General features: G+C 44.6%; 1 protein-coding gene across 3 annotated transcripts in view; it reads left to right on the plus strand.

The window, feature by feature from the left end:
• LOC148008928 (CCA tRNA nucleotidyltransferase, mitochondrial-like) overlaps positions 1-24,725 on the plus strand; it is a 136,457-nt gene that overhangs the window by 69,117 nt on the left and 42,615 nt on the right. For all 3 annotated transcript variants that reach the window (XM_087673898.1, XM_087673897.1, XM_087673899.1), the window contains 2 exons: positions 1,362-1,411; positions 1,520-1,618. In XM_087673898.1, the coding sequence (XP_087530024.1) occupies positions 1,362-1,411; positions 1,520-1,618 (149 nt within the window). The remainder of the gene's footprint in view (positions 1-1,361; positions 1,412-1,519; positions 1,619-24,725) is intronic.

Genomic DNA, 24,725 nt, shown 5'->3' on the forward strand with positions numbered 1-24,725 from the left:
ATAGGCTAACTCTCAAGTGTATCCTTGGAAGTTTGAAATCTAGGTAGGTCCCTCTCTAGACTCTTGTGGGTCTTTGTTATCATGATTATTTCTTGATACTCCGTCACCTCCTCTAGTCTCCCTATATATGTTTAGAGTGAGCTGTTACAATTCCACATTGTCATCTATAGCTCTACAATATCTATCTCATAGGCCACAAGCCCCTTTTCAATTGCCTTGCCATCACATTGTCATCTATAGCTCTACAACATCTATCTCATAGGCCAAAAGTCTCTATTCAAATGCCTTGCCATCAATGGTTACTCAACCATTTTTTCTGGCTTTAAGTATCCTAGACATATTGATAATTGGCCTGACAGTGCCTCACTTGCATTTTAGTAAGGTCATCATCTAATATAGATAGGATCTAGGACCTAGAAGTCCTCATAGGATAACCTTCTTCGTCGTGAAGGGCATTTTGTCCACCTCATATTAGAATCATACTAGAGTGTGCATTTTTTTGTGTATTTTTCCCTATCCTCCAAGCTTTGGCAAAAGGAAGGGGATCCTCCTCTTTGTACTTGAGCTGCATACATTGGGCCTTACCATCTTCTTTGGGTGAAGAGCCTGCCTCTACAGGTAATGCCATTGACTCTCACATTTAGGCATCTTGGTTGTCTCTCCCTTTCTTCCTCGAGAAAGGCATTGCTAATATGGCATTCCTCCTGATGGCTGTCTTTTTCACAGCCAATGACCAATCCCAATGCAGGCCATGTAGGTGATACAGGCCAGTCTTGAGGGCAGGTGGTGGGTGAGGAGAAAGGAAGTGAAGGACAAGAGGCAGAGAAGGCAGGGATAAACGGGAAGGTGGTAGCGGGTCTTTTTTGTTTGTTTTGGGGGGTGGAGGGGAGGCTGAGAGGTAGGGCAGGATGGCATAGAACTAGGTAGGGCAGTGTTAATGCGCTTGGATGGTCAGATGAAGCTTTAATAGTCAGTAGTTTACTTGTCATATAGCATTGCACAGTGCTGTTCAATTTGGCTGTTAATAGAGAGGAGTATTGTCACAGATTTTGTCACAGGTTGTTTGCTGCCACAATGCTATCTCTTTATGTTGGCTGGGGTGGGGTTCCACAGAGGAAGTGTTTCCTAATGTGCACTATCCATTTTAGTGAGATCAAAACTCTTTTCTGCTCTTGTAATATTTCGGAATTGCATCTGCTTGCAAACTATCTGCAAAAAGGCATTTTCTTAACTGCATCAGGTTGAACTGCACTCTGGGGCAAGAAATTTGACATCTTCATTGTCTCTTACTTTTACTGGGGCTTCTGATTGAGCGTACGATTTGTTTTCATAATTTCACTAGTCCCCTTCAATTGTTGCAGCCTATTTTACAACATAAACACAGGAATGGTGGAAGATCCAACTGGAAGAGGTATGTACTTTAACATTTGTACATATAGCTAAAGAATGCATGCATTTTATTCTTACTTCAAATTGCTATGCAGGTTGTAGTCAATTTACCTTGTGTCTTATGTTTCAGGCTTGCCTGATTTGAAGGCTGGAATTGTTGCAACTCCTTTACCAGCAAAGAGTACTTTTATGGATGACCCATTGCGTGTTTTGAGGGCACTGCGTTTCGGTGCGTCAGTTTTTTGAGATAATGACTAAACCAATTTTTGTTAGAAGATCAAACCTCTCTGACTAGGAGAATTATAAGGCTTATTAAGTAATAAAGTATAAAATTTGGACTTGTTGACTTTTTGGAAGGGTCAATCGGAAAGAAAGCAATGATGTTTTACTTGGAAATAATTATTATCAAATGTTAGCTCTATTTTGCCGTCTTCACCCTCCACAGAATTGCAGCCGTTTAGCATATGTATCTTGATCTTCTTCATGTGCAGACATGTCTCTTTTGAGAGTGTGCAGCAGAAAAGAACAAGGACTCCGAGTTAGAAGAGAAGATGGCAACAACGGAAACACAGTAGGATTGAAGGAAGAAAACTGACTGAAATGGAAGGTACAAGGCTGCAATCTGTCAGCCCCCACATGCAGCACAGAACGCATATATAGAAGCCTTGGGATGAGTCACAAGATGACTAGAGAAAGTTGAAACCCTAAAATGAGCCACCAAGCTGCCCTTGTCACATGCCCAATTGAAGGCGGAAACATGTTGCCTAATGCCCATGATACATTCTAAACTAACTAACTAATTAACTAACTTTCTCTCTCATCAATACAATAAATATACAATGATTAGTGTATCACCACCATTTCCCTTACCACTATGGGTGATTAGGATCGCCACCATGTCCCATACAATAACAATGATCTACCAAAGCTATAACATCATAATATATACAAACAATGATAATCAGCTAGGACCTTGGATATCCAAGCAGTGGGTGATGAAGCCACCACAAATGTGCCTCGGAAAGACACCAATGTCAATGTCGATCGATCTCTGATCACAAAAAATGGAAATTTCTTGAATCTCGATGCTTGTCATTGATGACTTGTAAAAGCAAATTATGACCATGATCTGCCCTTTAATTGAAATGCAAAAGTGTCCCCCCATGTGAGAGCAGACTAAGAGCAACCATGTTCACTATCCAAACCTTCATGGACTTGGAACTCACGTTGGCTCTAGGATTTGAACAACCAAGCTAAGTTGTTGCATGTGGCAAGCCTCCCTTAAGAGTCCACTGCTTCTTCTCTCGAAAGGTTGCTAGTTTCTCACAACCCTTTTAGAGATGCCCCTTCTTGCCATAGAAGAAGCACTTCATCATCATCATCTTCTTCTTGCCACCCATGTGTGTAGCTGGAAATATTGAAACATCAGGTACTAACTTGAGACGGTAGCCTTCATAGCCTTATGACAGACTGACGCTCCAGCAACATAGATTGCATGTGAAGAAAACAGACTAAAGTCATTGAGGTTTAGGCCCTCAAGGCATTTGGCCACACCATGAAACTTAGATAGGAGCTTGCAAAGCACTGACCCCACAAGATACGCTTCATGGAGAGCAGCTTGCACTCTCTCTCCAAAGACTCAATGCAATAAGAAGGAGAGGAGTTTAGCATATTTAGAAGCCTTAAAATGTCCTCATGGAGAATTGTTTGTTTGCCTAAGCACCCTTTTACAAGAATGAAAATGATGAAAAGAGAAAGATTTAAACGCAATGATGTATACCTTGCAAGCCATGGCAGACATATTGTCAGCATCAATACTTGGGATGCATGTTGAATACATCCAAGTTCCACTATATACTAGAGTTGTCCATAACTGGAGGAGTGAAAGTGCTATCTTCCCCACCGAGTATTGTGTAATGGTTTGGATCTCTATTCTATTGAACCTGATTGAGTTTGATCTAAAGTTGGCTCTAATTGAAAAACATCGAGGTAAAGCTACAACAATTGAGGATGGTCTACTAAGTCACCCTCTTCCATCCCTTTAGCATCCATTGGTGACTAATTATGGAACTTCATCAAATATCTCTTGGACACTTTACCTATAATCTTCATTTCCTTATGTGCCAAAATATACTTGGGTATCAAAATCTCATCTAGCTCCTCAATCTTAGGCTAAATAGGAAAATAGGAGGCACTTTCTGAAATTCAAAATCTTGGGTGTGTAAAATAGGAGGCACTTTCTTGTATAATGGAGCCTTACTAGTGGAACTATATTGTGTATTATTATATGCAAACACAATCAAAAGTAATACTGCTCCTATTGTGTGATCTGCTATGATACATAACACCTCAAGAGATCCAAGATTGTGGGGTTTGCTTCTTCAGATTAATCATCCGTTTGTGGATGGAGGGATGAAGAAAACTTCAATGTGATATCCATATTCTCAAACAGCCCCTTCAAAAACAAACTAATTATCGTTGGGTCTAGATATTAATGATTAACTCAGATATGCCATGATACTTAGATATGTGCTACAAACACAATCATGCCATGTGATCAGCCTCAATATTTTCCTAGTCAGGAATTAAGTGCACCAAATTACTGAACATGCATACGATAGTCCAAATCTCATTATTCCCTATAGAAGTCCTCGGAAGATCAAATATAAAATCCATAGTATTGCTCTACGAGGGCTTATCAGGTATAGGCAAGGGTTGCAATAAGCCTAGCACTTGTTGTCTATCATACTTGATTTTTTGACATATAATGTATAGATGGATGAACTCCTCTACATTGTGTCTCAAAGCTAGCCAATAGAAAAGGGCTCCACTATCTTAACTGCAACATTGATACCTCTATGCTCTTTATAAGGAGGATAATGAATTTGTGTCATTATCTTTGGTCTCAATTGCCTTGTGACAAAGATTCACCCATGCATCATTAAAAAGCCATCTCTAAATCCAAAATGCTCATGTCTGTAGCCATTGCTAAGCTGATCATAAACATTATCAAAATCAGAATTAGCAGCATACAAATCCTTCATGGCATCCAAACTCAGTGTTACAAACGAGACTGACAGATGAGATCTAAGGCTTATGAGACAGTGCATTGGCCACTTCATGCTTTTTGTTGTCTATATGCATTATGTTAAAATGAAACATAGAGAGAATGAAACAACATCAGCCGACACTATATACCCCAAAAAGTGGACTTCATGCAAAAAAAACTCACTTTTCTTGTCATTTATCATCGAAGGATACTTCTACAACTCATTGAATACTTAGTCATAAAAAAAAGTTTCGAGGAATGCTCTATGTGGGTTGAAAATCCTGTCCATTGTATCATTAAGCATTGTAGGAGCATTTGTAAGTCCAAATGGCATGACAAAGAAACTCATACAATCTAGAAGATGTCTTGAAAGTTGTCTGCGGTACATCCTTTAGTCTAATGTGTATTTGATGATATCCACTTTTCAAATTAGTGAGGCTGAATATGGCTGATCCCTACAACCTATCCATGATATTATTGATCTGTGGAATAGGGAATTGATTCTCGATCAGCCCCTTTTCTAATAGCTCATAAACTTGGTTCATTATCTCCTCTTGTTGGTCTGCACTCACCCTATATGGTGGTTTGTTAGGAGGGCTACTTTCTAGGATGAAATCTATTGCATGATTCTTTGGCCTCTCAGGCGGTAGCTATTTTGGAAGTGATTGTGAGAAGCAATCAACATATAGTTTTTGGAAATGACATGGGATCTTTATTCAAGCTAGACATGTTTCCATCAGTCACATTATCATCTTTATCCTTGAGAAAACTACATCAAGCATCAAAGCAACTAATGTTTTGGGTTCTTACTCCTTGCATTCTCTTTATTTCCAGCCTTTTCAGCTTGCTGTTTATTAGGACAGCTCCTTGCCATATACCCCTCCTGGTCACAAATGAAACATTTATTTCCAGCCGTTAATTTCTTACACTAGGCAGCACTTTTCCATGTCCTTCCTTGCTGTGCTTGCTTCTTTTGAGAACTATTTGCAGATTTTCCCTTTTTAATACCCTTGAAAGCTTGCTTTGGTCTTGTATCCTCATCACCATTGAAGTTTGAAGACTCTCCATGGAGCAAAGCATCAGCAATACATGTTGTGTCCATGAGTTGTGACATGCTGTTCATTGTGGTTTCTATGCAAAAATCCCGAATCTTATTGGGCAGCCCATAACAATACTTTTCTATTTGCTCAGAAAGAGGAATGACATGATAAGAAGTGATGGGCAGCAATGCGATGCATTGAAGTTATGCCGTGCAGTCTTACATCAACTTCAAAAGCACTTTTCAACCACATAGAAGCAAACATTTGCTTGAACTCAACCCAAGTTGATGGTGCTTTATCTTGCATCAAAATGGTAGACCACTAGTGTAGTGCATTTCTTTTCCAAAAAGTAGTTGCTTTTCCTTCTAAAAAATTGGCTATGTCATACTCTTGAATAAAGTCAATGCTTTCAATTTGTCTTATGCCGCATTGAAGATTTCAAACATCACTCTTTTACCATCCTCATTATAGTCTTTCGCTTCACCCATCAGTGCCAAATTATTATAGACAGGTGGCTATAGAAAGAGTGCACTTGCCGTACCAATATTTTGACTAGCATTACATGGTGCATTTACATAACCAACAACTGTTCCATGAGTCCCAAATATATTGGGCTGCATAGATGCATTGCCAAACATGCTACTTTAGGCCCAAGGCATCATGCCAACATTCCTATACATTGGGTTTTTCATGCCACTTGTCATACATGGATACATTTGGCCTCGCATATCTTGCATAGGTGGCTGCATACCATATACATTTGGTCCATGCATTCCCATGACTGAAGTATTTCGTGCCATTGCTTACAAAATTGATCCATCTCCAAAGCACCTTGGGTGACTCACCTTAGCATGCATGCCTTGCTGTCCATAATGAAATGCATTCACACTACCAAGTGGCCCTTTTATTGGCATTTGATTGCCCCATTGATTCTTGTTGTTTTTGCCCATTGTCTACATTGGGAGTATCACAAGACTGTTTTGGCTCCTCCTTTGGTACATCTTGCTGCCTTGAAGCTCTAGAAGATGACTTTCTTTTCTTGCCTTTGCTGCTCTTGAAGAATTCCAAGATTAGTAAAATGAGTATTAGCTCTGCTGTCTTTGAACTGATAATCATATTCTTCATTTTCTTAACATCAGGAGGCCTAGGAAGACCCACATTTTGGTCTACACCAACATTATCAGCTTGTTGACCATGTTGAATGCCTTGTCCAAGATTAGGCAATGCATTTTCCCCTTCACCTTATGGATTCTTAAATTGAGAGGCATCGGCATAATTGAACCCATCTCAATTGAATACAATTTGAGCACTCAAGCAATAATTCTGGCTCCCAAATAGGTGCCATGGGCCCACCAAATCGAGGGAGTTGATAATTTCTTGGAAATGGAACCATGAAACCAACCTATCCTTTTGAGAATGGCTAGTAAATGACTCAATCAAGTACTAATTATAGTATGCATAAAATTCACATAAATTGATGTTACCACTTAATCTTGGATATTTGATACCGTATTGACTCCAATACTTGGTGCCCTTGCAATATTTCTTTATCTTGTATTACTAGAAGATTGAAGTATATTGACACACAAGCTGATGTTCTTCAATCTTCAATACAATGGCTAGCAAGAATGGCCAATACTTCAAAAGTTCAATTTGCCCCTTGATTGTTCTACAATCTAGACACAATTGGATCTTCAATCTCTCACATGTAGGGCACAACTATACCATGTCTACCTCTCACTGTAAGTGCATGAGAAATACAGGATATATCAACATTCTTCTTGTTCACTTCTTTAGTAAGAAAAGCACCCTCTACATTCTTAAGCTTACGACCATTGTTAGGAGAGTTTGCTCTCATAGTAGTGCAGTATGTATCCCAAGACTTCGGCAGTGTGACAAGCAAGAAAAGACACTTAATATTCTCCTCAAACTTAAGGCCTTGCAAAGTAAGCACTGAAAATGGAATGAAACTCATTTAAATGAGAAGACATAGATGTCTCTTCCTTCATATGAACGCTATGACTTTCTTGGATCAACTGCAAATTCCTTGCCTTCGACTACTACACGAAGTACAGGGTCTTTTTAGTAATTGGCACGGATCATATGGTGATGGTGGAAACCCTACTTGTTGTAAAGAAAAATACCCTAACACAGAAACATAAACAGAAACTGTACGATTAAGCACAGACTGATAAAAAGAACACAATTAGGGTTAGGGTTAGAGTAACTCAAAGACAATGAACACAGTGAATAAATGAAATGATATGACTACTGATAATACGATGCTCATGCAGCAAACACACTATGCAGTGAATGAATACTGAATCTCGAACTCCTGTATCTCTAGGATAAGGGCAGGGGTAATGAGTTGGAGAGTGTATCGTACTCCGAATGGATCCCGAATCGCAGCAAGGCAGCCTCTGGATGTCGAACACCAGCAAACGCAGCAGTGAGAAGCTGGATCTGATGCAGACAGCAGTAAGGAGAGAGAAAAACTAAAAATGGAGCCTGTAGGAGAGAGAAAGACTAAAAACGCAGGCAGGACAGCTTGCAGGAGAGAGAGACAGACTAAAAATGGAGCTTGCAGGACAGAGAAAGACTGAAAACGCAGGCAGGACAGCCTGTAGAGGAGAGAAAGACTAAAAACGGAGCCTGTAGGAGAGAGAAAGACTAAAAACGTAGGCAAGACAGCTTGCAGGAGAGAGATTGACTGCAGCGACTGCACACAGGAGAGAGAAAACTATCAGGGCGGCAATTAGAGCTTGCAAACGCAGTAGTTTGCTGGCGTGGCAGGCTGTACGACAGCAATGCAGAGGAACAGTAGTCAGTCGCCAAGCAGAAACAACAGCAATTACCATGTGGAGGGCTAGAAACAGGTGCCAGACTGTAGGGAACAGTGATGGACAGCAAGGGCTGAGATGTCCTCCGTGACCGGGGTGTGGGCAGCAAGCTTGTAACACTTGAAACCTACAAAAACGAGATTGTGAAATAGTGGAGGGTTGGCTGCCAATTTATAGAAAATTAGGGTTCTAGATCCTCTCCCACTTAACTTTCTCGATCTGCTCCCCGTTTTAGAAAAAATAGAGCGAGAAAAGTAGGCCAACCTAAATTTTGATTTACCCCAAGGTGTCACACCCGAAAGCAGCCAGGGAATTGGACAAAAGGTGCACGTCGGCTGCCCAGTGGGCTACCAAGACTACAGAGGCGATGGATATCTTATCAAGGGAGCCCAAGGGATCACCCCAGAGAGGTCAGGGCATCGGACTAAGGGTGCTCGTCGGCTGCCCAAGGGCCTGCCAAGGCCTACAAAGGTGGATGGAATCAACAATGAACTTGTTTGTTTTGGTTTGTTTTGTTTTGTTTTTTTTTTTTGTTTTTTGAAAAGTGTTTTGCAAATACATAAGTAATATAGGGGCAGCGATCGATTAAGTGACAGATAGGAAAAGATAAAGAGAGTTTTAAACCCAAGTTATTCACAAAACTAGCAAGCTAATCCCTCACACTGACGAGGATAAGTGCCTAAGGATGAAAAAAGTGAGTGTATGTGCCAATCGTGTGTTGAATATGTGAGAGGCAAAATAAATGGTGGGCTTAGCAAGACAAGCAAAGCAAGCAAGCAAACAAGGGTAGGGAAATTGCCTTTAGGAGAATTGCCATGTGTTATGCTACGAATATGGTGGATCCTAGAGTCGACTACTCCAAAAGACCGAAAAGGGATAAATGCGCATAGATGCATGTTGACATGAACAGAATGCCAATGCATAAGGTAATGCAAAGGGAGATGCAAGATGTCATGCTCATGCAATATGCTATGCAGCGGTGCCACTGGGATAGTGCCCTCACAGGGGAAGTGTTCATTTGTCCAAGTGCCCTTTTACAATCACGTCATCCTAATAGTGCGGATGAAGTTACAAATGCCCATAATACAATACAAAAGAATAAGTGAATGTAATGTCTAAAAAACTATAAGCATCATCATTGTCACGATCAAGAGTAGGAGCCACGCCCTCTCAAACCGGAAGGGAAAGCACCCTCTCCCCGTCAAGTTGAAGAAGTAGCGGAGGGCATATCCAAGCTGATCTTGGGTAGCAAGTACTGAAGAACTGGCCGGTTGACCGCTTTGGCCAAGATATCTGCAAAATTATTTGATGAAGGCAAAAACTCTAGGCGAATAGTGCCTAGCTCAACCTGCTCTCTGGAAAAGTGAAAGTGGACTCTCACGTGCCATGTCTGTGGTGTGATGATCAGATTGCCCGCAAGGGCAATGGTACTTTGGTTGTCGCAGTAGACAACTGTGGGAGAGTCACATGGAAAATGAAGCGCCGCCAGTAAACTCCTCAGATAGATGGCCTCGGTGATTCCATCGAAGAGAGCCCTGTACTCAGCCTCGGCCATGAAAGCTGCCACCGTCTCTTGCTTACGGTTGGACCAAGAAATGGGAGCCGTGCCCAAGGTAAAGAGGTAGCCGCCATGGAAACGCCAGGTGTTAGGATCTCTTGCCCAATCAGAATCAGTGTACCCTTGCAAAAATAAACCAGAACCATATGTCAAGCAATAAGAAAAAGTACACCGCAAATAATGCAACACACAAAGACATGCAATCCAATGTGACATCCTAGGTGCTTTGAAATACTGACTGAGTATGCTAATTGAGTAAGCTAAATCAGGCCTAGTGTGAATTAACCAAAGAAGTTTTCCTACAACAGAATGATAGGTGTGTGTATCGAAGGGATGTTCTAGGGTATCCCTCTCGTAAAAAACAACACCCCATCTAATGATCACCTTGTTTGTCGGAAGATCGAACAAACGATAGGCTTTTGCTTTAGAGGAATATCCCACAAAAATAAGGAGATCAGCTCGGGGAGTAAGCTTACCTATCTTGCATCAGGCGTGTGTATGTACGCACGATACCCAAAGACTCTGAAATGGGAAATAACAGGCCAAGAGCCAAAACATAGCTCATACGAGGTGTTTTGAGGAAGAGCTGCAGTCGGGTACCAGTTGAGGATATACACCGAAGTGTTAACAGCCTCGATCCAAAGGCGCTCAGGAAGCTTTGCTGTGAACAGCATAGAGGATGCCATTTCCATGATTGTGCGGTTCCTACGCTCTCTGACTTCATTCTGAGTGGGGAAGTTGGTAGAGGTGAGCTGGCGAGAAATGCCATGCTTCTGTAGAAACTCGGAAAACTCGTGGGAGATAAACTCACCACAGCTATCACTCCTCATGTACCAACACGACGACCAATTTGGTTATGAACCAGCAGTACCCTGTTAGAGAGGATCACAGCCAGGCAGGTGCAGTCTAGTCGGACTGCTGCAGTCGGACCTGCAGCAGTCGGACTGCCACGTGGCAGTCCGACTGCCTGCAGCCATTTTATTCCAGGCTGCGCCCTATTTTGGCGCCCCGTTCTAGGTGATTTTTCGCCTATTTATTGCTGACGTTTTCAGCAGTCTGGCCACTATTCTCTGTCGCAGATTACAGACCGGTGCCGTGCAGATTTCTGTCTCTGTTCACAGATTTCAGACAGCAGACAGTGCAGACTGCAGTAGACTTCGAGGTGGACAGCAGGTCGCATCGTCGAGGTGGAGACACGCAGTCCAGCGCACTGCGCCCGTGTATATCTTTGTATTCAGCATTCTTTATACAGCAGATCTTCATCGTACACTGTCTCTTTCTCTCCCTTTTCTCTCTGCGTTCTCTCTCTCTCAGTCCTACGCTTGCGCACCGCTACACTCTGACATGGTATCAGAGCAGTGTTTGAGGGCTGACTGAGCGCAGAATCAACCTGAAGAGGAGTTTCCATCGCGACACAAATTTGTGTTTTTTGCGTTTAAGGGCAGACAGGAGGGCTGCGCCTTGGAACAAGGCTGAAACGAGTGTGGGCGCACAGGAAAGGAGTACAGGTGGTGGATTTACTGCTGTTTACTGCTGTTTGACGCGGAGAAAGTTTGAGTTTTCAACCTAAAAGTGCAGGTTTTGCTTTTTCATCGCCTCCGGCAGGTGAAAAAGCTTCGGGACGCGGAAGAGCCTTAGCAGGCTGAGTTTACCCAGTCAGAGGGGGCTGCTTTTGCGTTTGAGAAGGCATTGCAGGTGAAGATGTCTACAGAGATGGACTTGGAGTTCCAAGCGATTATGGACCGGAAGGTGCCTGTCCTACCGTCTCTTCCTACAGATCAGAAGCTCGACGGCGACAACTACCGCATTTGGCGCGTTATGATGTTGGCCATTCTGGAGTCCTATGATTTGGCGGAGTTGGTACAGGAAGATATTGACCGGCCTTCGGTAAGAGATGAGTCCAAACTCTCTTCCGATGCTCGTGCGGAGTTGGCCAGGGCCCAGTCTCATTGGGACAAACTGAATGCCAGGATTCGATCCTTTCTCTTTCTATCATGCACTACAGCCGTGATCGCTCACATCTAGCACTTGACAGTGGCTCGTGAGATATGGCTGGAGCTTGATCAAATGTACAATCGGATGACCTTGATGAAGAGGGTTTCTTTGGAGGTACAGATGCGGACCTTGTCCGTCAATAAGTCTTCTTCGCTAAGGGAACACATTAACAAGCTAAGGCAGCTACAGATGCAGGTTCAGAATGCGGGGAAGCCAATTTCCTCCGAAGACATGGCGATTACACTCTTGTCCCAGTTGCCGCCACGATTCGGTACATTTTACTCTGCCCTTATTGCTTCGGGGCGAGAGTCTACTCTTCGGTGGGAAGAGTTGGTTCCTATGGTCTTGGACCAAGAGGAACAGTTAAAGGGACAGAATGCTTCCAAGACGGAGGCGTTGACAGGTCAAGCCTCTCAGAAGAAGGGGAAAGACCAAAAGAAGAAGAAGGGGGATAACAAGTCCAAGAAGGACAAGGAGAAGGACAAGGACAAAGACTCCACATGCCATATTTGTGGAAAGACTGGCCATTGGAAGAAGGATTGCCCTGACAAAGACTCGAAGGACACCAAGAAGAAGGAAACCAAGGATTTTGGAGTGGTGGCTGCACCCTCATCAGCTGCATTTCTACATTTAGTTGTCATTGAGGACGCTTCACCGAATGCTTCTGATGCTGCGATGGCGGCTTCCCAATCTCGAGAGTGGATTATTGATAGTGGTGCCTCACGGCACATGACTCCTTCATCAGATGGTGTTGCCCAGCTGCGACCTTCGCGTGGGCAGGTTCTCATTGGAGACAGCTCTTCAGTTTCTATTGCAGGTCGGGGTAAGATGCAGCTTATTCCGGATGGACGAGGTGGCACCCATACCTCAGAGGTTTTGCATGTACCAGGATTGGGGTACCATCTCCTTTCAGTTCATAAGATTTGCTCCCTTGGTCTTCTGGTGGAGTTTGACAGTTCTACAGTGCGAGTCCTTGATCGTGAATCGAGGAAGGTTCTATCATTTGGATATGAGGAGAACGGCATTTACAAACTGAAGTCTTCCACTGCCCTCTCTACTCTTCTTCTTACCTCACAGTCACAGTCTGACTTATGGCATGCTCGGTTTGGTCACCTGAACTATGAGTATCTTCGGAAGGCGTCACGTGGACAGCTTGTTCGAGGGTTGCCGGATATAGTGGTGAGCCAGCAGCCATGTGTCTCCTGCATATGGGGGAAGCAGCATCGGGATGCCATTCCCCACACAGCTTCGCGGCGGTCTACTTCACCGATGGAGCTAGTATCTACGGATCTATGTGGCCCTATGAGGAATGAGTCCCTGCGTGGGAGCTCGTACTTCATGCTGATCGTGGATGACTATAGCAGGCTGACATGGGCCTACTTTTTGGCACTAAAGTTAAAAGCTTTCTCGCACTTCAAGGATTGGCTTCTCTTTGAGGAGAACCGATCAGGCCGGAAGTTGAAGACCTTGCGATCCGACAAGGGAGGTGAATTTGTGTCTAATGAATTTGCTCGGTTTTGTGCAGATAGAGGAATTCACCAGGAGTTTGCCAATACCAATACTCCTCAAGAAAATGGTATTCTAGAACGGAAGAACCGCAGTGTGATCGAGATGGCGCGCACCATGATGGAGCACCGACAGACCCCTCAGGTTCTGTGGGCCGAGGCTGTGGCTACTGCAGTCCACATCCTTAATCGATCCCCTACTTCGGCCGTGGAAGGGATGACTCCATTTGAGGCTTATTTTGGGACGAAGCCAGATGTTTCTTACTTTCGGATCTTCGGGTGTGATGCCTATGTTCACATTCCCAAGGCTCACCGTGACAAATTTGAAGCGGCTTCCCGAAAACAGGTATTTGTTGGCTACAGCTCACAGTCCCAAGGCTACCGACTGTATGATACCGTCAAGCGGGATGTATATACTAGCCGTGATGTGCGGTTTGTGGAGGTTCCGGCTTCTTCAACGGGTGAGGAGCATCCCGTTCTTGGAGATCCAGGGGAGAGTTTGGCTCCTTCTATAGTTCCACTGGAGCCTGTGCCGTTTGATTATGATTCTGTTTCTGACACAGAGTCTACTGTTCCACCGGATCCTTCTGAGGAGTTACCACCGGTGGACATTCCAGAGTCTTCTACTGATGGAGAACGACGAGGGGAGGTTCGGCCTCCTTCTCGCTGGGCCCGTGACACACTCCGTGATTCAGGGATCGAGGGGGTTCCTGAGGAGTGGGGACCGCAGGATGGTCCGCGGCGGTCACGGAGGCACCAGGCGCATTCTTCGGAGCTTGTGTGCTCCAATTATTGTTTGATGTCCCGAGTTATGCAGGATCGAGAGCCCACCTCCGTGAAGGAGGCTTTACAGTCCGCCCCATGGAAGAAAGCTATGGAAGCTGAGTTGGAGGCTATTGAGAGGAATGGCACTTGGTCACTTGTGCCACGCCTCCCGAAGAAGAAGGTGATTGGAGTCAAGTGGGTCTTCAAGGCCAAATATCTCAGTGATGGTACTTTGGATAAGCACAAGGCTCGCCTTGTTGCTAAGGGTTTTGCCCAGCGCCCAGGGATTGACTGTCATGACACCTTTGCCCCTACAGCTCGTATGGCAACCATTAGAGCTGTTCTTGCTTTGGCTGGCCATAGGAGATGGCCTGTTTATCAGCTGGATGTGAAGTCGGCCTTCCTGAATGGTGATTTGAAGGAGGAGATCTACGTTGAGCAGCCTCCTGGCTTTGGTTCTTCAGATGGGAAAGTCTACAGGTTGAAGAAGGCCCTATATGGTCTCAAGCAGGCCCCGCGAGCTTGGAACGAGAAGATTGATTCGTTCCTCCAGACTCAGTTGGGATATCGGCGGTCCAAGGCCGATCCGCAGCTGTATGTTCACACTTCCGGGGAAGGTTGTGTGCTGTTTGTATTATATGTCGATGATTTGATTGTCACAGGTGATGATGCACAGCAAGTCCAGGAGACAAAGTCAGCTTTACATCGGACGTTCGAGATGACGGATTTGGGGCTACTCCATTTCTTTTTAGGACATGAGATTTTTCAGTCTCAGAGGGGGATCTTTCTCTCCCAATAGAGATATGTACAGGAGCTCTTGGTGTCTTTTGAGATGGAAGATTGTCGGGCCCTCTCTACTCCTATGGATCCAAACTGGAAGGCCACTTCCCACTCAGCTTCTCCTTTGGCGGATGCTTCCCGCTATCGACAGTTGATAGGGTCCTTGATTTGGCTTCTCAACACGAGGGTTGATCTCTGTTTTGCTGTTGGGCTCTTGGCAGGGTTTATGAGTGAACCTAAGACGGTGCATTGGCAGGCTGCTCAGAGGATACTTCGGTATCTGAGGGGGACGTCTGATTTGGGGATTCATTACCCCGCAGGGACAGATGGGTCAGATCTTGTACTTGCAGGTTGGAGCGACTCGGATTGGGCCGGTGACGTGGACCACAGGCGGTCTACAACAGGTTACTGCTTTACTTTGGGTGCAGGTGTTATTTCATGGAGTAGCAAGAAGCAGCCCACGGTAGCCCTTTCGTCTACTGAGGCGGAATATCGGGCCGCATCTTCCACCACATGCGAGGTTGTGTGGCTTCGGAGATTGTTGGAGGAGCTTGGGTGCCCCTAGACTCGTCCTACATTACTGTGATGTGACAATGAGAGTTGCATTGCCTTGGCAAGGAACCCTGTTTTTCATGCCCGGACGAAGCACATTGAGATCCGGTACCACTTCATCCGAGAAAAGCTTCTGGATGAGACCATCACTGTGGAGTATTGCAAGACGGAGGACAATCTTGCGGATTTGTTTACGAAGGCGCTTCCTCAGGCTCTACTTCGGCAACATTCCAGATCCCTCAGGCTTCTGCCCTGCCCAGGCTCTGAGAGGGGGTGTTAGAGAGGATCACAGCCAGGCAGGTGCAGTCCAGTCGGACTGCTGCAGTCGGACCTGCAGCAGTCGGACTGCCATGTGGCAGTCCGACTGCCTGCAGCCATTTTATTCCAGGCTGCGCCCTATTTTGGCGCCCCGTTCTAGGTGATTTTTCGCCTATTTATTGCTGACGTTTTCAGCAGTCTGGCCACTATTCTCTGTCGCAGATTACAGACCGGTGCCGTGCAGATTTCTGTCTTTGTTCACAGATTTCAGACAGCAGACAGTTCAGACTGCAGCAGACTTCGAGGTGGACAGCAGGTCGCATCGTCGAGGTGGAGACACGCAGTCCAGCGCACTGCGCCCGTGTATATCTTTGTATTCAGCATTCTTTATACAGCAGATCTTCATTGTACACTGTCTCTTTCTCTCCCTTTTCTCTCTGCGTTCTCTCTCTCTCAGTCCTACGCTTCCGCACCGCTGCACTCTGACATACCCAAGCAGAAATATATGTGAAAGCATCTGACTTATGCTTGAGGAAGTAGATCCACATATATCGAGAATGATCATCCACTATCAAAAAGAAGTACAGCCTGCTGTTCAAAGCAGCAGTGGATGTTGGCTCATAAAGATCAACGTGAATCAGTCTAAGAGGATCCTTAGCTCTATGTGTAGACTGCTGAGGAAATGGGGTACGGTGTTGCTTCCCGAGCTGATAAGCTTTACAGACATCTCGAGCTAGCTTTAGGCGTGGAAGGCCCTCAACCAACTTACGGGGTGACAACACCTAAAGTGAGTCATAACCAAGATGCCCTAAGCGAAAATGCCAAAGACGCTCATTTTGCATAGGCTCCCAAGATGTGGCTAAGGCCTGGAAGCTATGGAAGACGGAGGCTTCGGCGGTCGGCTCGGTCAGGAAGTGTGTCATGTGGTATAGGCCATTAGGCTGTGCCTCACCGTGAGTAATCACTAAACCAGTCAGAGAGTCGAGGACCTCGACTGTGGTCGCTGTAAAGAAAACTGCTTGCCGCAACCGGCAAAGCTGCTGAACAGATAACAAGTTCACCGCAAGCTAAGGGACATGATATACGTTGTCCAGCGAAGCCAAATCTGGACCCTTGTCAGTGGCAAAACTAATGCAACCTTGAGACTGAATCTTGACCGAGGAGTTGTTTCCTACACGGACCCGTCCGGCTGCAGGGGCTCGGGTACGGAAAATGTCCTCTATAGGAGTCATGCGATGTGTAGCTCCACTGTCCACAATCCAAACTAGAGCTGAAGTGCTCGACTGTGACGAGTGGGCCTCTGCAGTAACCTCGTCGGGAGGCAACTCAGAGATGTGGACGAGACTCGCATCTGATGTTTCTATGGAGACGATATGGGCCTCTGCAGACCACTCAGACAAGCCCTCCTTAGTTGAGAACGTTATCGATTGAGATGACTGTGCGGTGGCAGTGTGAGGCTGACCTTTAAAATGCCCCTTGCCATCAACCTGCCTCCCCTGCTGGGGGTTGCCCGACTGAGGGGCGGGGGTCTGAGACTTAGGTTTTGGTGCAGTGCCTCGTGCCTTTGATCGACACTCGTCATCAAAATAGCCAACCTTTTGACAATGTTGACAATACCTATTCCTTTTAGGTACATTCTGCCACCCAGGTTTGAATTGTGACAGGGAGTTTCCTTGAGAATCCCCAGATTGATTTAGCTTTTGAGTTTGATTTTGATTTTGAGTGGAGGTTTGGTTTGTTTTGCACTTCCCTTGTTGCCCTTTTGAGAATGAGCAAGAAGAGCCCTCTCTGAAGAGGAATTCATATGAAACTGATCGAACAACCGTGCGTAACGTAACAGCTGACACTCAAATTCATAGAATGTAGGCAAGGTAGGCTTTGAAACTATTCCTTCCACAAAATTGAAGTATTTCTTAGGGAGTTTATTTAGGAACAATGTGATCTAATCGTTAGAGGACTTGGGAATCCCCGTAGTGGAGAATTCCGCGAGGAGACGCCGATACTCAGCTAACTTGACTTTCAAGTCATCCCGGTTAGTGATTTTAAAAAGTTGAAGCTCATGGTCAAGATTAAGACGATGGGTTCTATCTCGAGCCGCATAGCGGTCAATCAAGTGTGCCCATCGTTCTGATGCTAAGTCAAAATGCTGAAGCTGAGAATGAAACTCTGGCAAGAAGCCCTGCATTAGCTCGACAATAGTGGAGGCATTCCTAGCCTTCCATGAGCGGATGACCTCGTATGGAACAAATGCAGGATCGAGTTGGGGTTTCAACCCTTGCAGTAGATCCCATAGGTTTTGTAAATCAAGGACATGTCTTATTAAATTCGACGAAGTAGTAAAGTTTGATCCGTTAAAATGAGTCTTGTCATTAAATGGATTCTTGGCAGAAGATGAGCTAGAATCAAGAGGTGTCAGGTGGGTGGAGTAAGATGATGGTGGGAAAGATAGTGGAGGTGAGAGTGTCTGATAAGAGTTAGAAGAAGGGGGAAGAGGTGGGTAGGCAGAAGTAGGCTGTGAGTGTAGTGCCGATTCATGCGGAGGCACTGAAACATGAATGTTTCCATAAGGTGCCGATGTAGGTGGAGGCACTGGGACACAGTAGCCTTGTCCAAAGTAAGGCTGGGACACAACATTATGACTAGAAGGTTTACTAGGCAATGCCATGGTGGCAAACTGTGGAGGCAACTGATCCACACTCGGGAGAGACAGAGTGGGATACCCAGGCTGCAATGATCTTGAAAGTGTGTGTGAGGTAGGTGGAACACCACTCGGGGTCAGGGAAGAATGACGTCCTAAAGGATGTTCCTATATTTCCATAACCCTCCGGTGTGATGTGCGGTGCAACATGAGGTGTCTGAAATGGAAATGTAAATGGTGTAAATGGAAGTGGTGAAGCAGCGGAAGATTGTGGTGGGATGGGTGGGTTTTGAAAGTGAGGTATATGAGGTGCAGATTCTTTTTGTTCATTTTTATCATTTAAAGACTGAAAATGAAACAGTGAAGATGATGATACACCATATAATGAAGTGAAAGGAACACCACATTCAATTTGATTATGTGAAGTAGACGTAAAAGAAGGAAGGACAGAAGAAGAGTTACGTGACTTTTTCTTATAATCCCCGCGATGTGTGTTAATATACAAGAATTGGTCCTCTAGAGGACCTTTTCCGTAGTGAATAGATTGGACTCTTTCTTCCACATGATCTCTACCAGTATATTGCAAAACAGAAGAGGTAAAGAAAGAAGGCACAAAAGATGAATGAAAAGTACCTTGCACCGAAGAGGACGGAAGAGTCTGAAAAAATGGAAAATACTCCGGATCTTGCTCTCCAAGGGGGGGGCCCATGCTTGATGGAGGTCTCGACGGCCCTACAATATCATTAGACTTACGCGCAACATTTGAAGAGTGAAATCCATGCATACCTTCATTTAGAAGCTTTTCTTGAACGGCAATCCTTTGGTTGAGCTCCTCAATCTTCTTTTGTCGGTAGGCGATGATCAGTTTATATTCCTAAGAGGTCAGCTTGGTTATCTTTTGTTCCATGTACTCAGATGTTTCTTCCACCATGTCGGAATTTTGTGGAGTAAGCTGATCGGCCCATTCTCGCTCGGTTCTCGGCATAGGCTGATCTGGAGACTGAATCGGTGTTGATGTGTTCGAAGTTATTTCAACCTACTGTTGTTCTTGCTTCTTGCGAAGAGCTTTCAGATCAAAGGCCCAGGTTTCTCAGAGAGTACCAGGCTCTGATACGATGTAAAGAAAAATACCCTAACACAGAAACATAAATAGAAACTGTACGATAAAGCACAGATTGATAAAAAGAACACAGTTAGGGTTAGGGTTAGAGTAACTCAGAGACAATGAATACAGTGAATAAATGAAATGATATGACTACTAATAATACGATGTTCATGCAGCAAACACACTATGCAGTGAATGAATACTGAACCTCGAACTCCTGTATCTCTAGGATTAGGATAGGGGTAATGAGCTAGAGAGTGTGTCGTACTCCGAACGGATCCCGAATTGCAGCAAGGCAGCCTTCGGATGTCGAACACCAGCAAATGCAACAGTGAGAAGTTGGATCTGATGCAGACACCAGTGAGGAGAGAGAAAGAGTGAAAATGGAGCCTGTAGGAGAGAGAAATACTAAAAACGCATGTAGGACAGCGTGCAGGAGAGAGAAAGACTGAAAACGCAAGCAGGACAGCTTGGAGGAGAGAGAAAGACTAAAAACGAAAACGGAGCCTGCAAGAGAGAGGAAGACTAAAAACGCATGCAGGACAGCTTGCAGGAGAGAGATAGACTGCAGCGATTGCACACAAGAGAGATAAAACTGTCAGGGCGGCAGTTGGAGCTTGCAAACGCAGTAGTTTGCTGGTGTGGCAGGCTGTACGACAGCAGTGCAGATGAACGGGAGTCAGTCGCCAAGGAGAAACAACAGCAATTAGCATGTGGAGGGTTGGAAACAGGTGCCAAACTGTAGGGAACAGTGATGGACAGCAAGGGTTGAGATGTCCTCCGTGACCGGGGTGTGGGCAGCAAGCTTGTAACACTTGAAACCTACAAAAACGAGATTGTGAAACAGTGGAGGGCTGGCTGCCAATTTATAGAAAATTAGGGTTCTAGATTCTCTATCAGTTAACTTTCTATATCCGCTCCCGGTTTTAGGGTTTTGGCTAAAATAAGCCTAAAATAAGCATGTTTTGGGGCTGTTTAAGTGGCTAAGTGCAGTTCTTTAGCACAACACTTGTTGCTGTAAATTAGGGTTTTCAACAAGTTCTTCAATTGTTCTTCATTAAATGCTAGAAATGGCTAGGAACTACCGAGGAATTGTTAAAAGATGAGAGAGGAAGTTAAGAAGAGAGAAAATTCTGGTTTTTGTTGTGAGAAAATACTTCCACTAACTGGTGCCCATAGTAAAACAACATTAAATGTTGTCGCCCAGTAGCCTGGAGGCTCGAGATGGCTGTCGCCCTATCCTAGATAATGTCATGCAATAATGCCCACCCTCTGGATGTCCTCACTTGCTTGTTGTGCTTCCTCTGATGGCAAAGATTGGCCAAGATTACCTGGCGACAAAAGCAACAACAATCTCCTCCTCTACTCCAGCCTCCACAAGTCTTTGAATGGCCGAAATGACCTTCAGCCAGCGGCAATACCCCTCCCCTAGTCTTGCATGGAAACATTTGCTAATTGGCAATCTTCTAATTGCAATTCCCAGCATTGGTTAATTAATGTGGTAACCCCCAAGGGGCATTCAATTGCCTGGCCTTGGACTAACATAATTAATTAATCAATGCCTAGTTCCCCAATGTCACCATGGATATTTTAATGGCCCAATTAATTGCCTAGACTTAGGCACCCACAACCATAGTTGTCAGGTACGATATGGTATGGTACAATAAAATACGATACTAAATGGTACCTTATGATTTTACAAGGTACATACGATATTAGTACGAAAATTCTTTTAACATGATTTAAAAAAAACCATAAATCATTAAATGATAGAATACATGTTTAAAGTGGAAATAGCCATTTCATTACAAAATAAGATGAATACATGAGGGTGGCCATTGTAGTCGCATGGGCTGCGCAAAACATGCGATACAAGTTACAACTACAATAGTCTAGTATATAATAGTGGCATTGTGCATGTAGATACACAAAGAAGAGAGAGACCTATGAATCTATGATGAGGTATCACTATCATCATCATCATAATCATTTGAGTACTCATCAAGAGAGTTTGAAGATGACTTCTCGGATCGGATGATCATCGGATGATGAGACAGACATACTCATTCTCACTAATGAGGTTGCCATCATCATCAAATGATGGCTTCCTAGGTGGCGGCTGTGTAGGCAAGGGGGGAGGATGTTATCATGAGGCACACGATGTGAGCTACTAGAGCCCTGCCTTACATATGTCTGCAAGCCACTCGAACCACCCCTCAATGTTGGAGGGCGTCGAATGACCATGCTCCTACTACCACCTACTCGAACTCATTGCCCACGAGCACGCTGATTACGAGTGTCATGAGTATCTACTACTACAAGTTCTCTATAGAGGTGTGCAAAAATCATCTCCTCCTCGTCCACCTCTAGATGTACACTCGGAAGAGTATTGCCTGTCAACTTGAATCTATCAACATTCATCTACACAATGCACGTAAGATTGTAAATGCTTAAGTCTAAATTGTAAAGTATAAACTTCAAAGTTCAAAGTTTAAAACAACAAATTTTAAATTTTATGGTCAAGTGTTTAAACTTTCCCTGCTTCGAACTACCCATGCTAATCATAGGCCTTATCATGCGTAAGTTAGTGCGGCAATAGACTAGCCACTCTAACTATCGTATGCTAAGCCGATTGTGAGTCTTTGTGTGAATGAGAGAATAGGCACTCGTTTCTCTCACATGCACTCGAAGAGCAATCCTCGGCGAGGGTCCTCATGGCTAAGGGCTGAAGGGTCTCGAATACGTATCCAAAGTTTTGCCACCAAAATAAAGGCTTCACAAGTGACTCTCTCCTCCAACAAGTGGGAGCAGCAAAAGCCACATGTCCTCTCTGATGTGCATAACATCCTAGCTCCTCTAGCACTGCATTGTGGTCATCCACAGGGTTCACACGAGTCAAATAAGCAGGCTGGTCCAAACGCAACTCTCTATCATCCACGACCTACCGGTGACTTGTAGGCCGGATCTATCAATGTAGCAAAACCATGGATGGGCTTATGCATCCATGTCCATCTCTTGTCTGCTATCTCTAAAACATGTGCAGACTATGTCTCTGTGATCAATGTACAAGCGCGTGCCTCCACCAATGCCGCTCTAAAGAAGTGAACGAGAAGGCCCATGGTAGACCCCTCGCAATCACTCATATGTAACACCCTATAAAAAGGAGTCACGACAATGACAAGGGTACTGACTTTTTGCGAAAAATGCTCATTAAGACACAAGCGCTACATGGCTTTGGCCTCCCTTGTTTTATGCTCATCCCACTCATTTCATAGAGTGGACACCATTGCCTGACCGCACCTCATAAAGGTGCTCCAATAATAACCACATGTAAGAAAAGTGAGTTGAAGAAGGCTTCTTCAGCTCTAGTATGCTATGCTCATGATACATCGCAAGCACCTTTACCTTTAGTGTGAAGAAGGTGACAATCGATGTAGCTTTGTGGACCACCCTCTTCACCCACTTGAGCTTCCCAATGTCCTCCATGAGCAAGTCCAAACAATGACTTGCACATGGAGTCCACACAATCGTGGGAAACTCAGTCTCAAGCAAACAGCCCATGTGCCGACAATTCGATGCATTGTCGGTAAGAACTTGCACTACATTTGAGGGACCCACCTACAACCACAATTTAGAAATTACAAGTAAGTACACTAACAATATTTGGAGGTTAGAAAGAGAAAGAGATAGTTGAATCTTTCAAGTTCCAACTTTCAAGATTCAAGAATAAAGAAAATTAATTATAATAATGAAAGAAAGTAAAGAAAATTTTAAAGGCAATGACAAATGTATACCTTAATGATAGCTTACCAAATGTAGTGGTAGATGAATGTGCCCATCATTTTCCTCCTCCTCTTGTTGGTATCTACGACCTACAAAAAGTAAGTGCCGAGTGGACATGAGACGAGTATGTTGATGATGCCCCACTTCTTTACGATCACTCTGTCCGTTGGTGAGAAGGGAGCAACCATATTTTATCTATGCGGCCCGAATAGGATCAAGGGCTTTATCAATCCTCTCCTTCTCTTCATCAATCTTTTTCGTCCTCATGTCGTTGTATGTGACAACGGTCCCCCATCCTTCACATGGACCCACACTGGCAATGGCTTTTACCATCTTTTTCCATTGCTCTTGCTTTAGGACATTGAATGCAAGATTGCACTCAATTACTGTGCGTGCAATTTTAATGTCTGCAAGTCGTTGTCTTTCTCTAAGAAAGGCAACCGATCCACACACATGATTGGGAGCTTGAGAGAGAGAGGATTGTCTCTTCGGCGTTGCATGAGCCTCCGCTCTTTATCTTTTACCAGAGACCGATGCGGATATGGAGCCCCCACCACCAATGGTAGAGGCCTCTCCCGCATTGGTTGAAGATACATCCACATTCGATGCTTCCTCGTTAGTAGGCATGGGAGTTCGTGTTGATAAGCCACTTCCTCCTCCGCTTGTGGATCCCCCTCTCATCTTGGAGAGAATCTTCTCCGTGATGTTTTGAGGGAACTCTTGCATGGAGCAACTTGCCCCCCCGTCTTGGAAAGATGTTGGAGAAGCCGAGTTGCACTACTTGTACATCGCTTCCTGCAATACTTGCATGTCCAATGGTGGGAGTTGGACTTCTTTGTGTCCCTCTCCACATGAATTGCGTGCAAATTGAAGGCCTGGTGCTTCTCACGAGTCATGGTGCCAATGATGGATGAAGAGGCCCGGAGAGAGAGAGAGAGAGAGAGAGAGAGAGAGAGAGAGAGAGAGAGAGAGAGGGTTCTATGTATAAAATCTTTTCCAAAGTGATGGCGAATCGGCTCCATAAGCATCTTCTTGCCATTGTGCATCCTCTTCAATATGGTTTCATTAAGGGCCGAAACATTCTGCATAATGTCTTAAATGTGCAAATGGCTATTGACTATGCAAAGCACTCTAATCAGGAGCTGGTATTGATTCAATTGGACCTGGAAAAGGCTTTTGATTATTTAGACTGGTCTTTCATTGCAGAACTTATGTCTACTATGGGCTTTGGTACTTGGATGTCTCGTTTGATCTACACCATTAGTGCTGCGGCTTCTTCGCGAGTTATGCCGAATGGTGGTGTTATCGAGCCATTTATTCTTGCACGCTTTGTGAGACAGGGTTGCCCTTTGAGTCCTCTCTTTTTTTGCCCTTGTGACTCATCCGGTTCTTTCGATGTTATCTCATATGGCAGCTTCTACTCAGTTGGCTGGATTATCTCTTCCTTTTGGACAACACTTCATTAGTC

Source organism: Lygodium microphyllum, unplaced genomic scaffold (assembly GCF_053477565.2).
Source record: "Lygodium microphyllum isolate KBCC unplaced genomic scaffold, Lygodium_microphyllum_v1.1.10 scaffold_45, whole genome shotgun sequence".
NCBI lineage: Eukaryota > Viridiplantae > Streptophyta > Polypodiopsida > Schizaeales > Lygodiaceae > Lygodium > Lygodium microphyllum.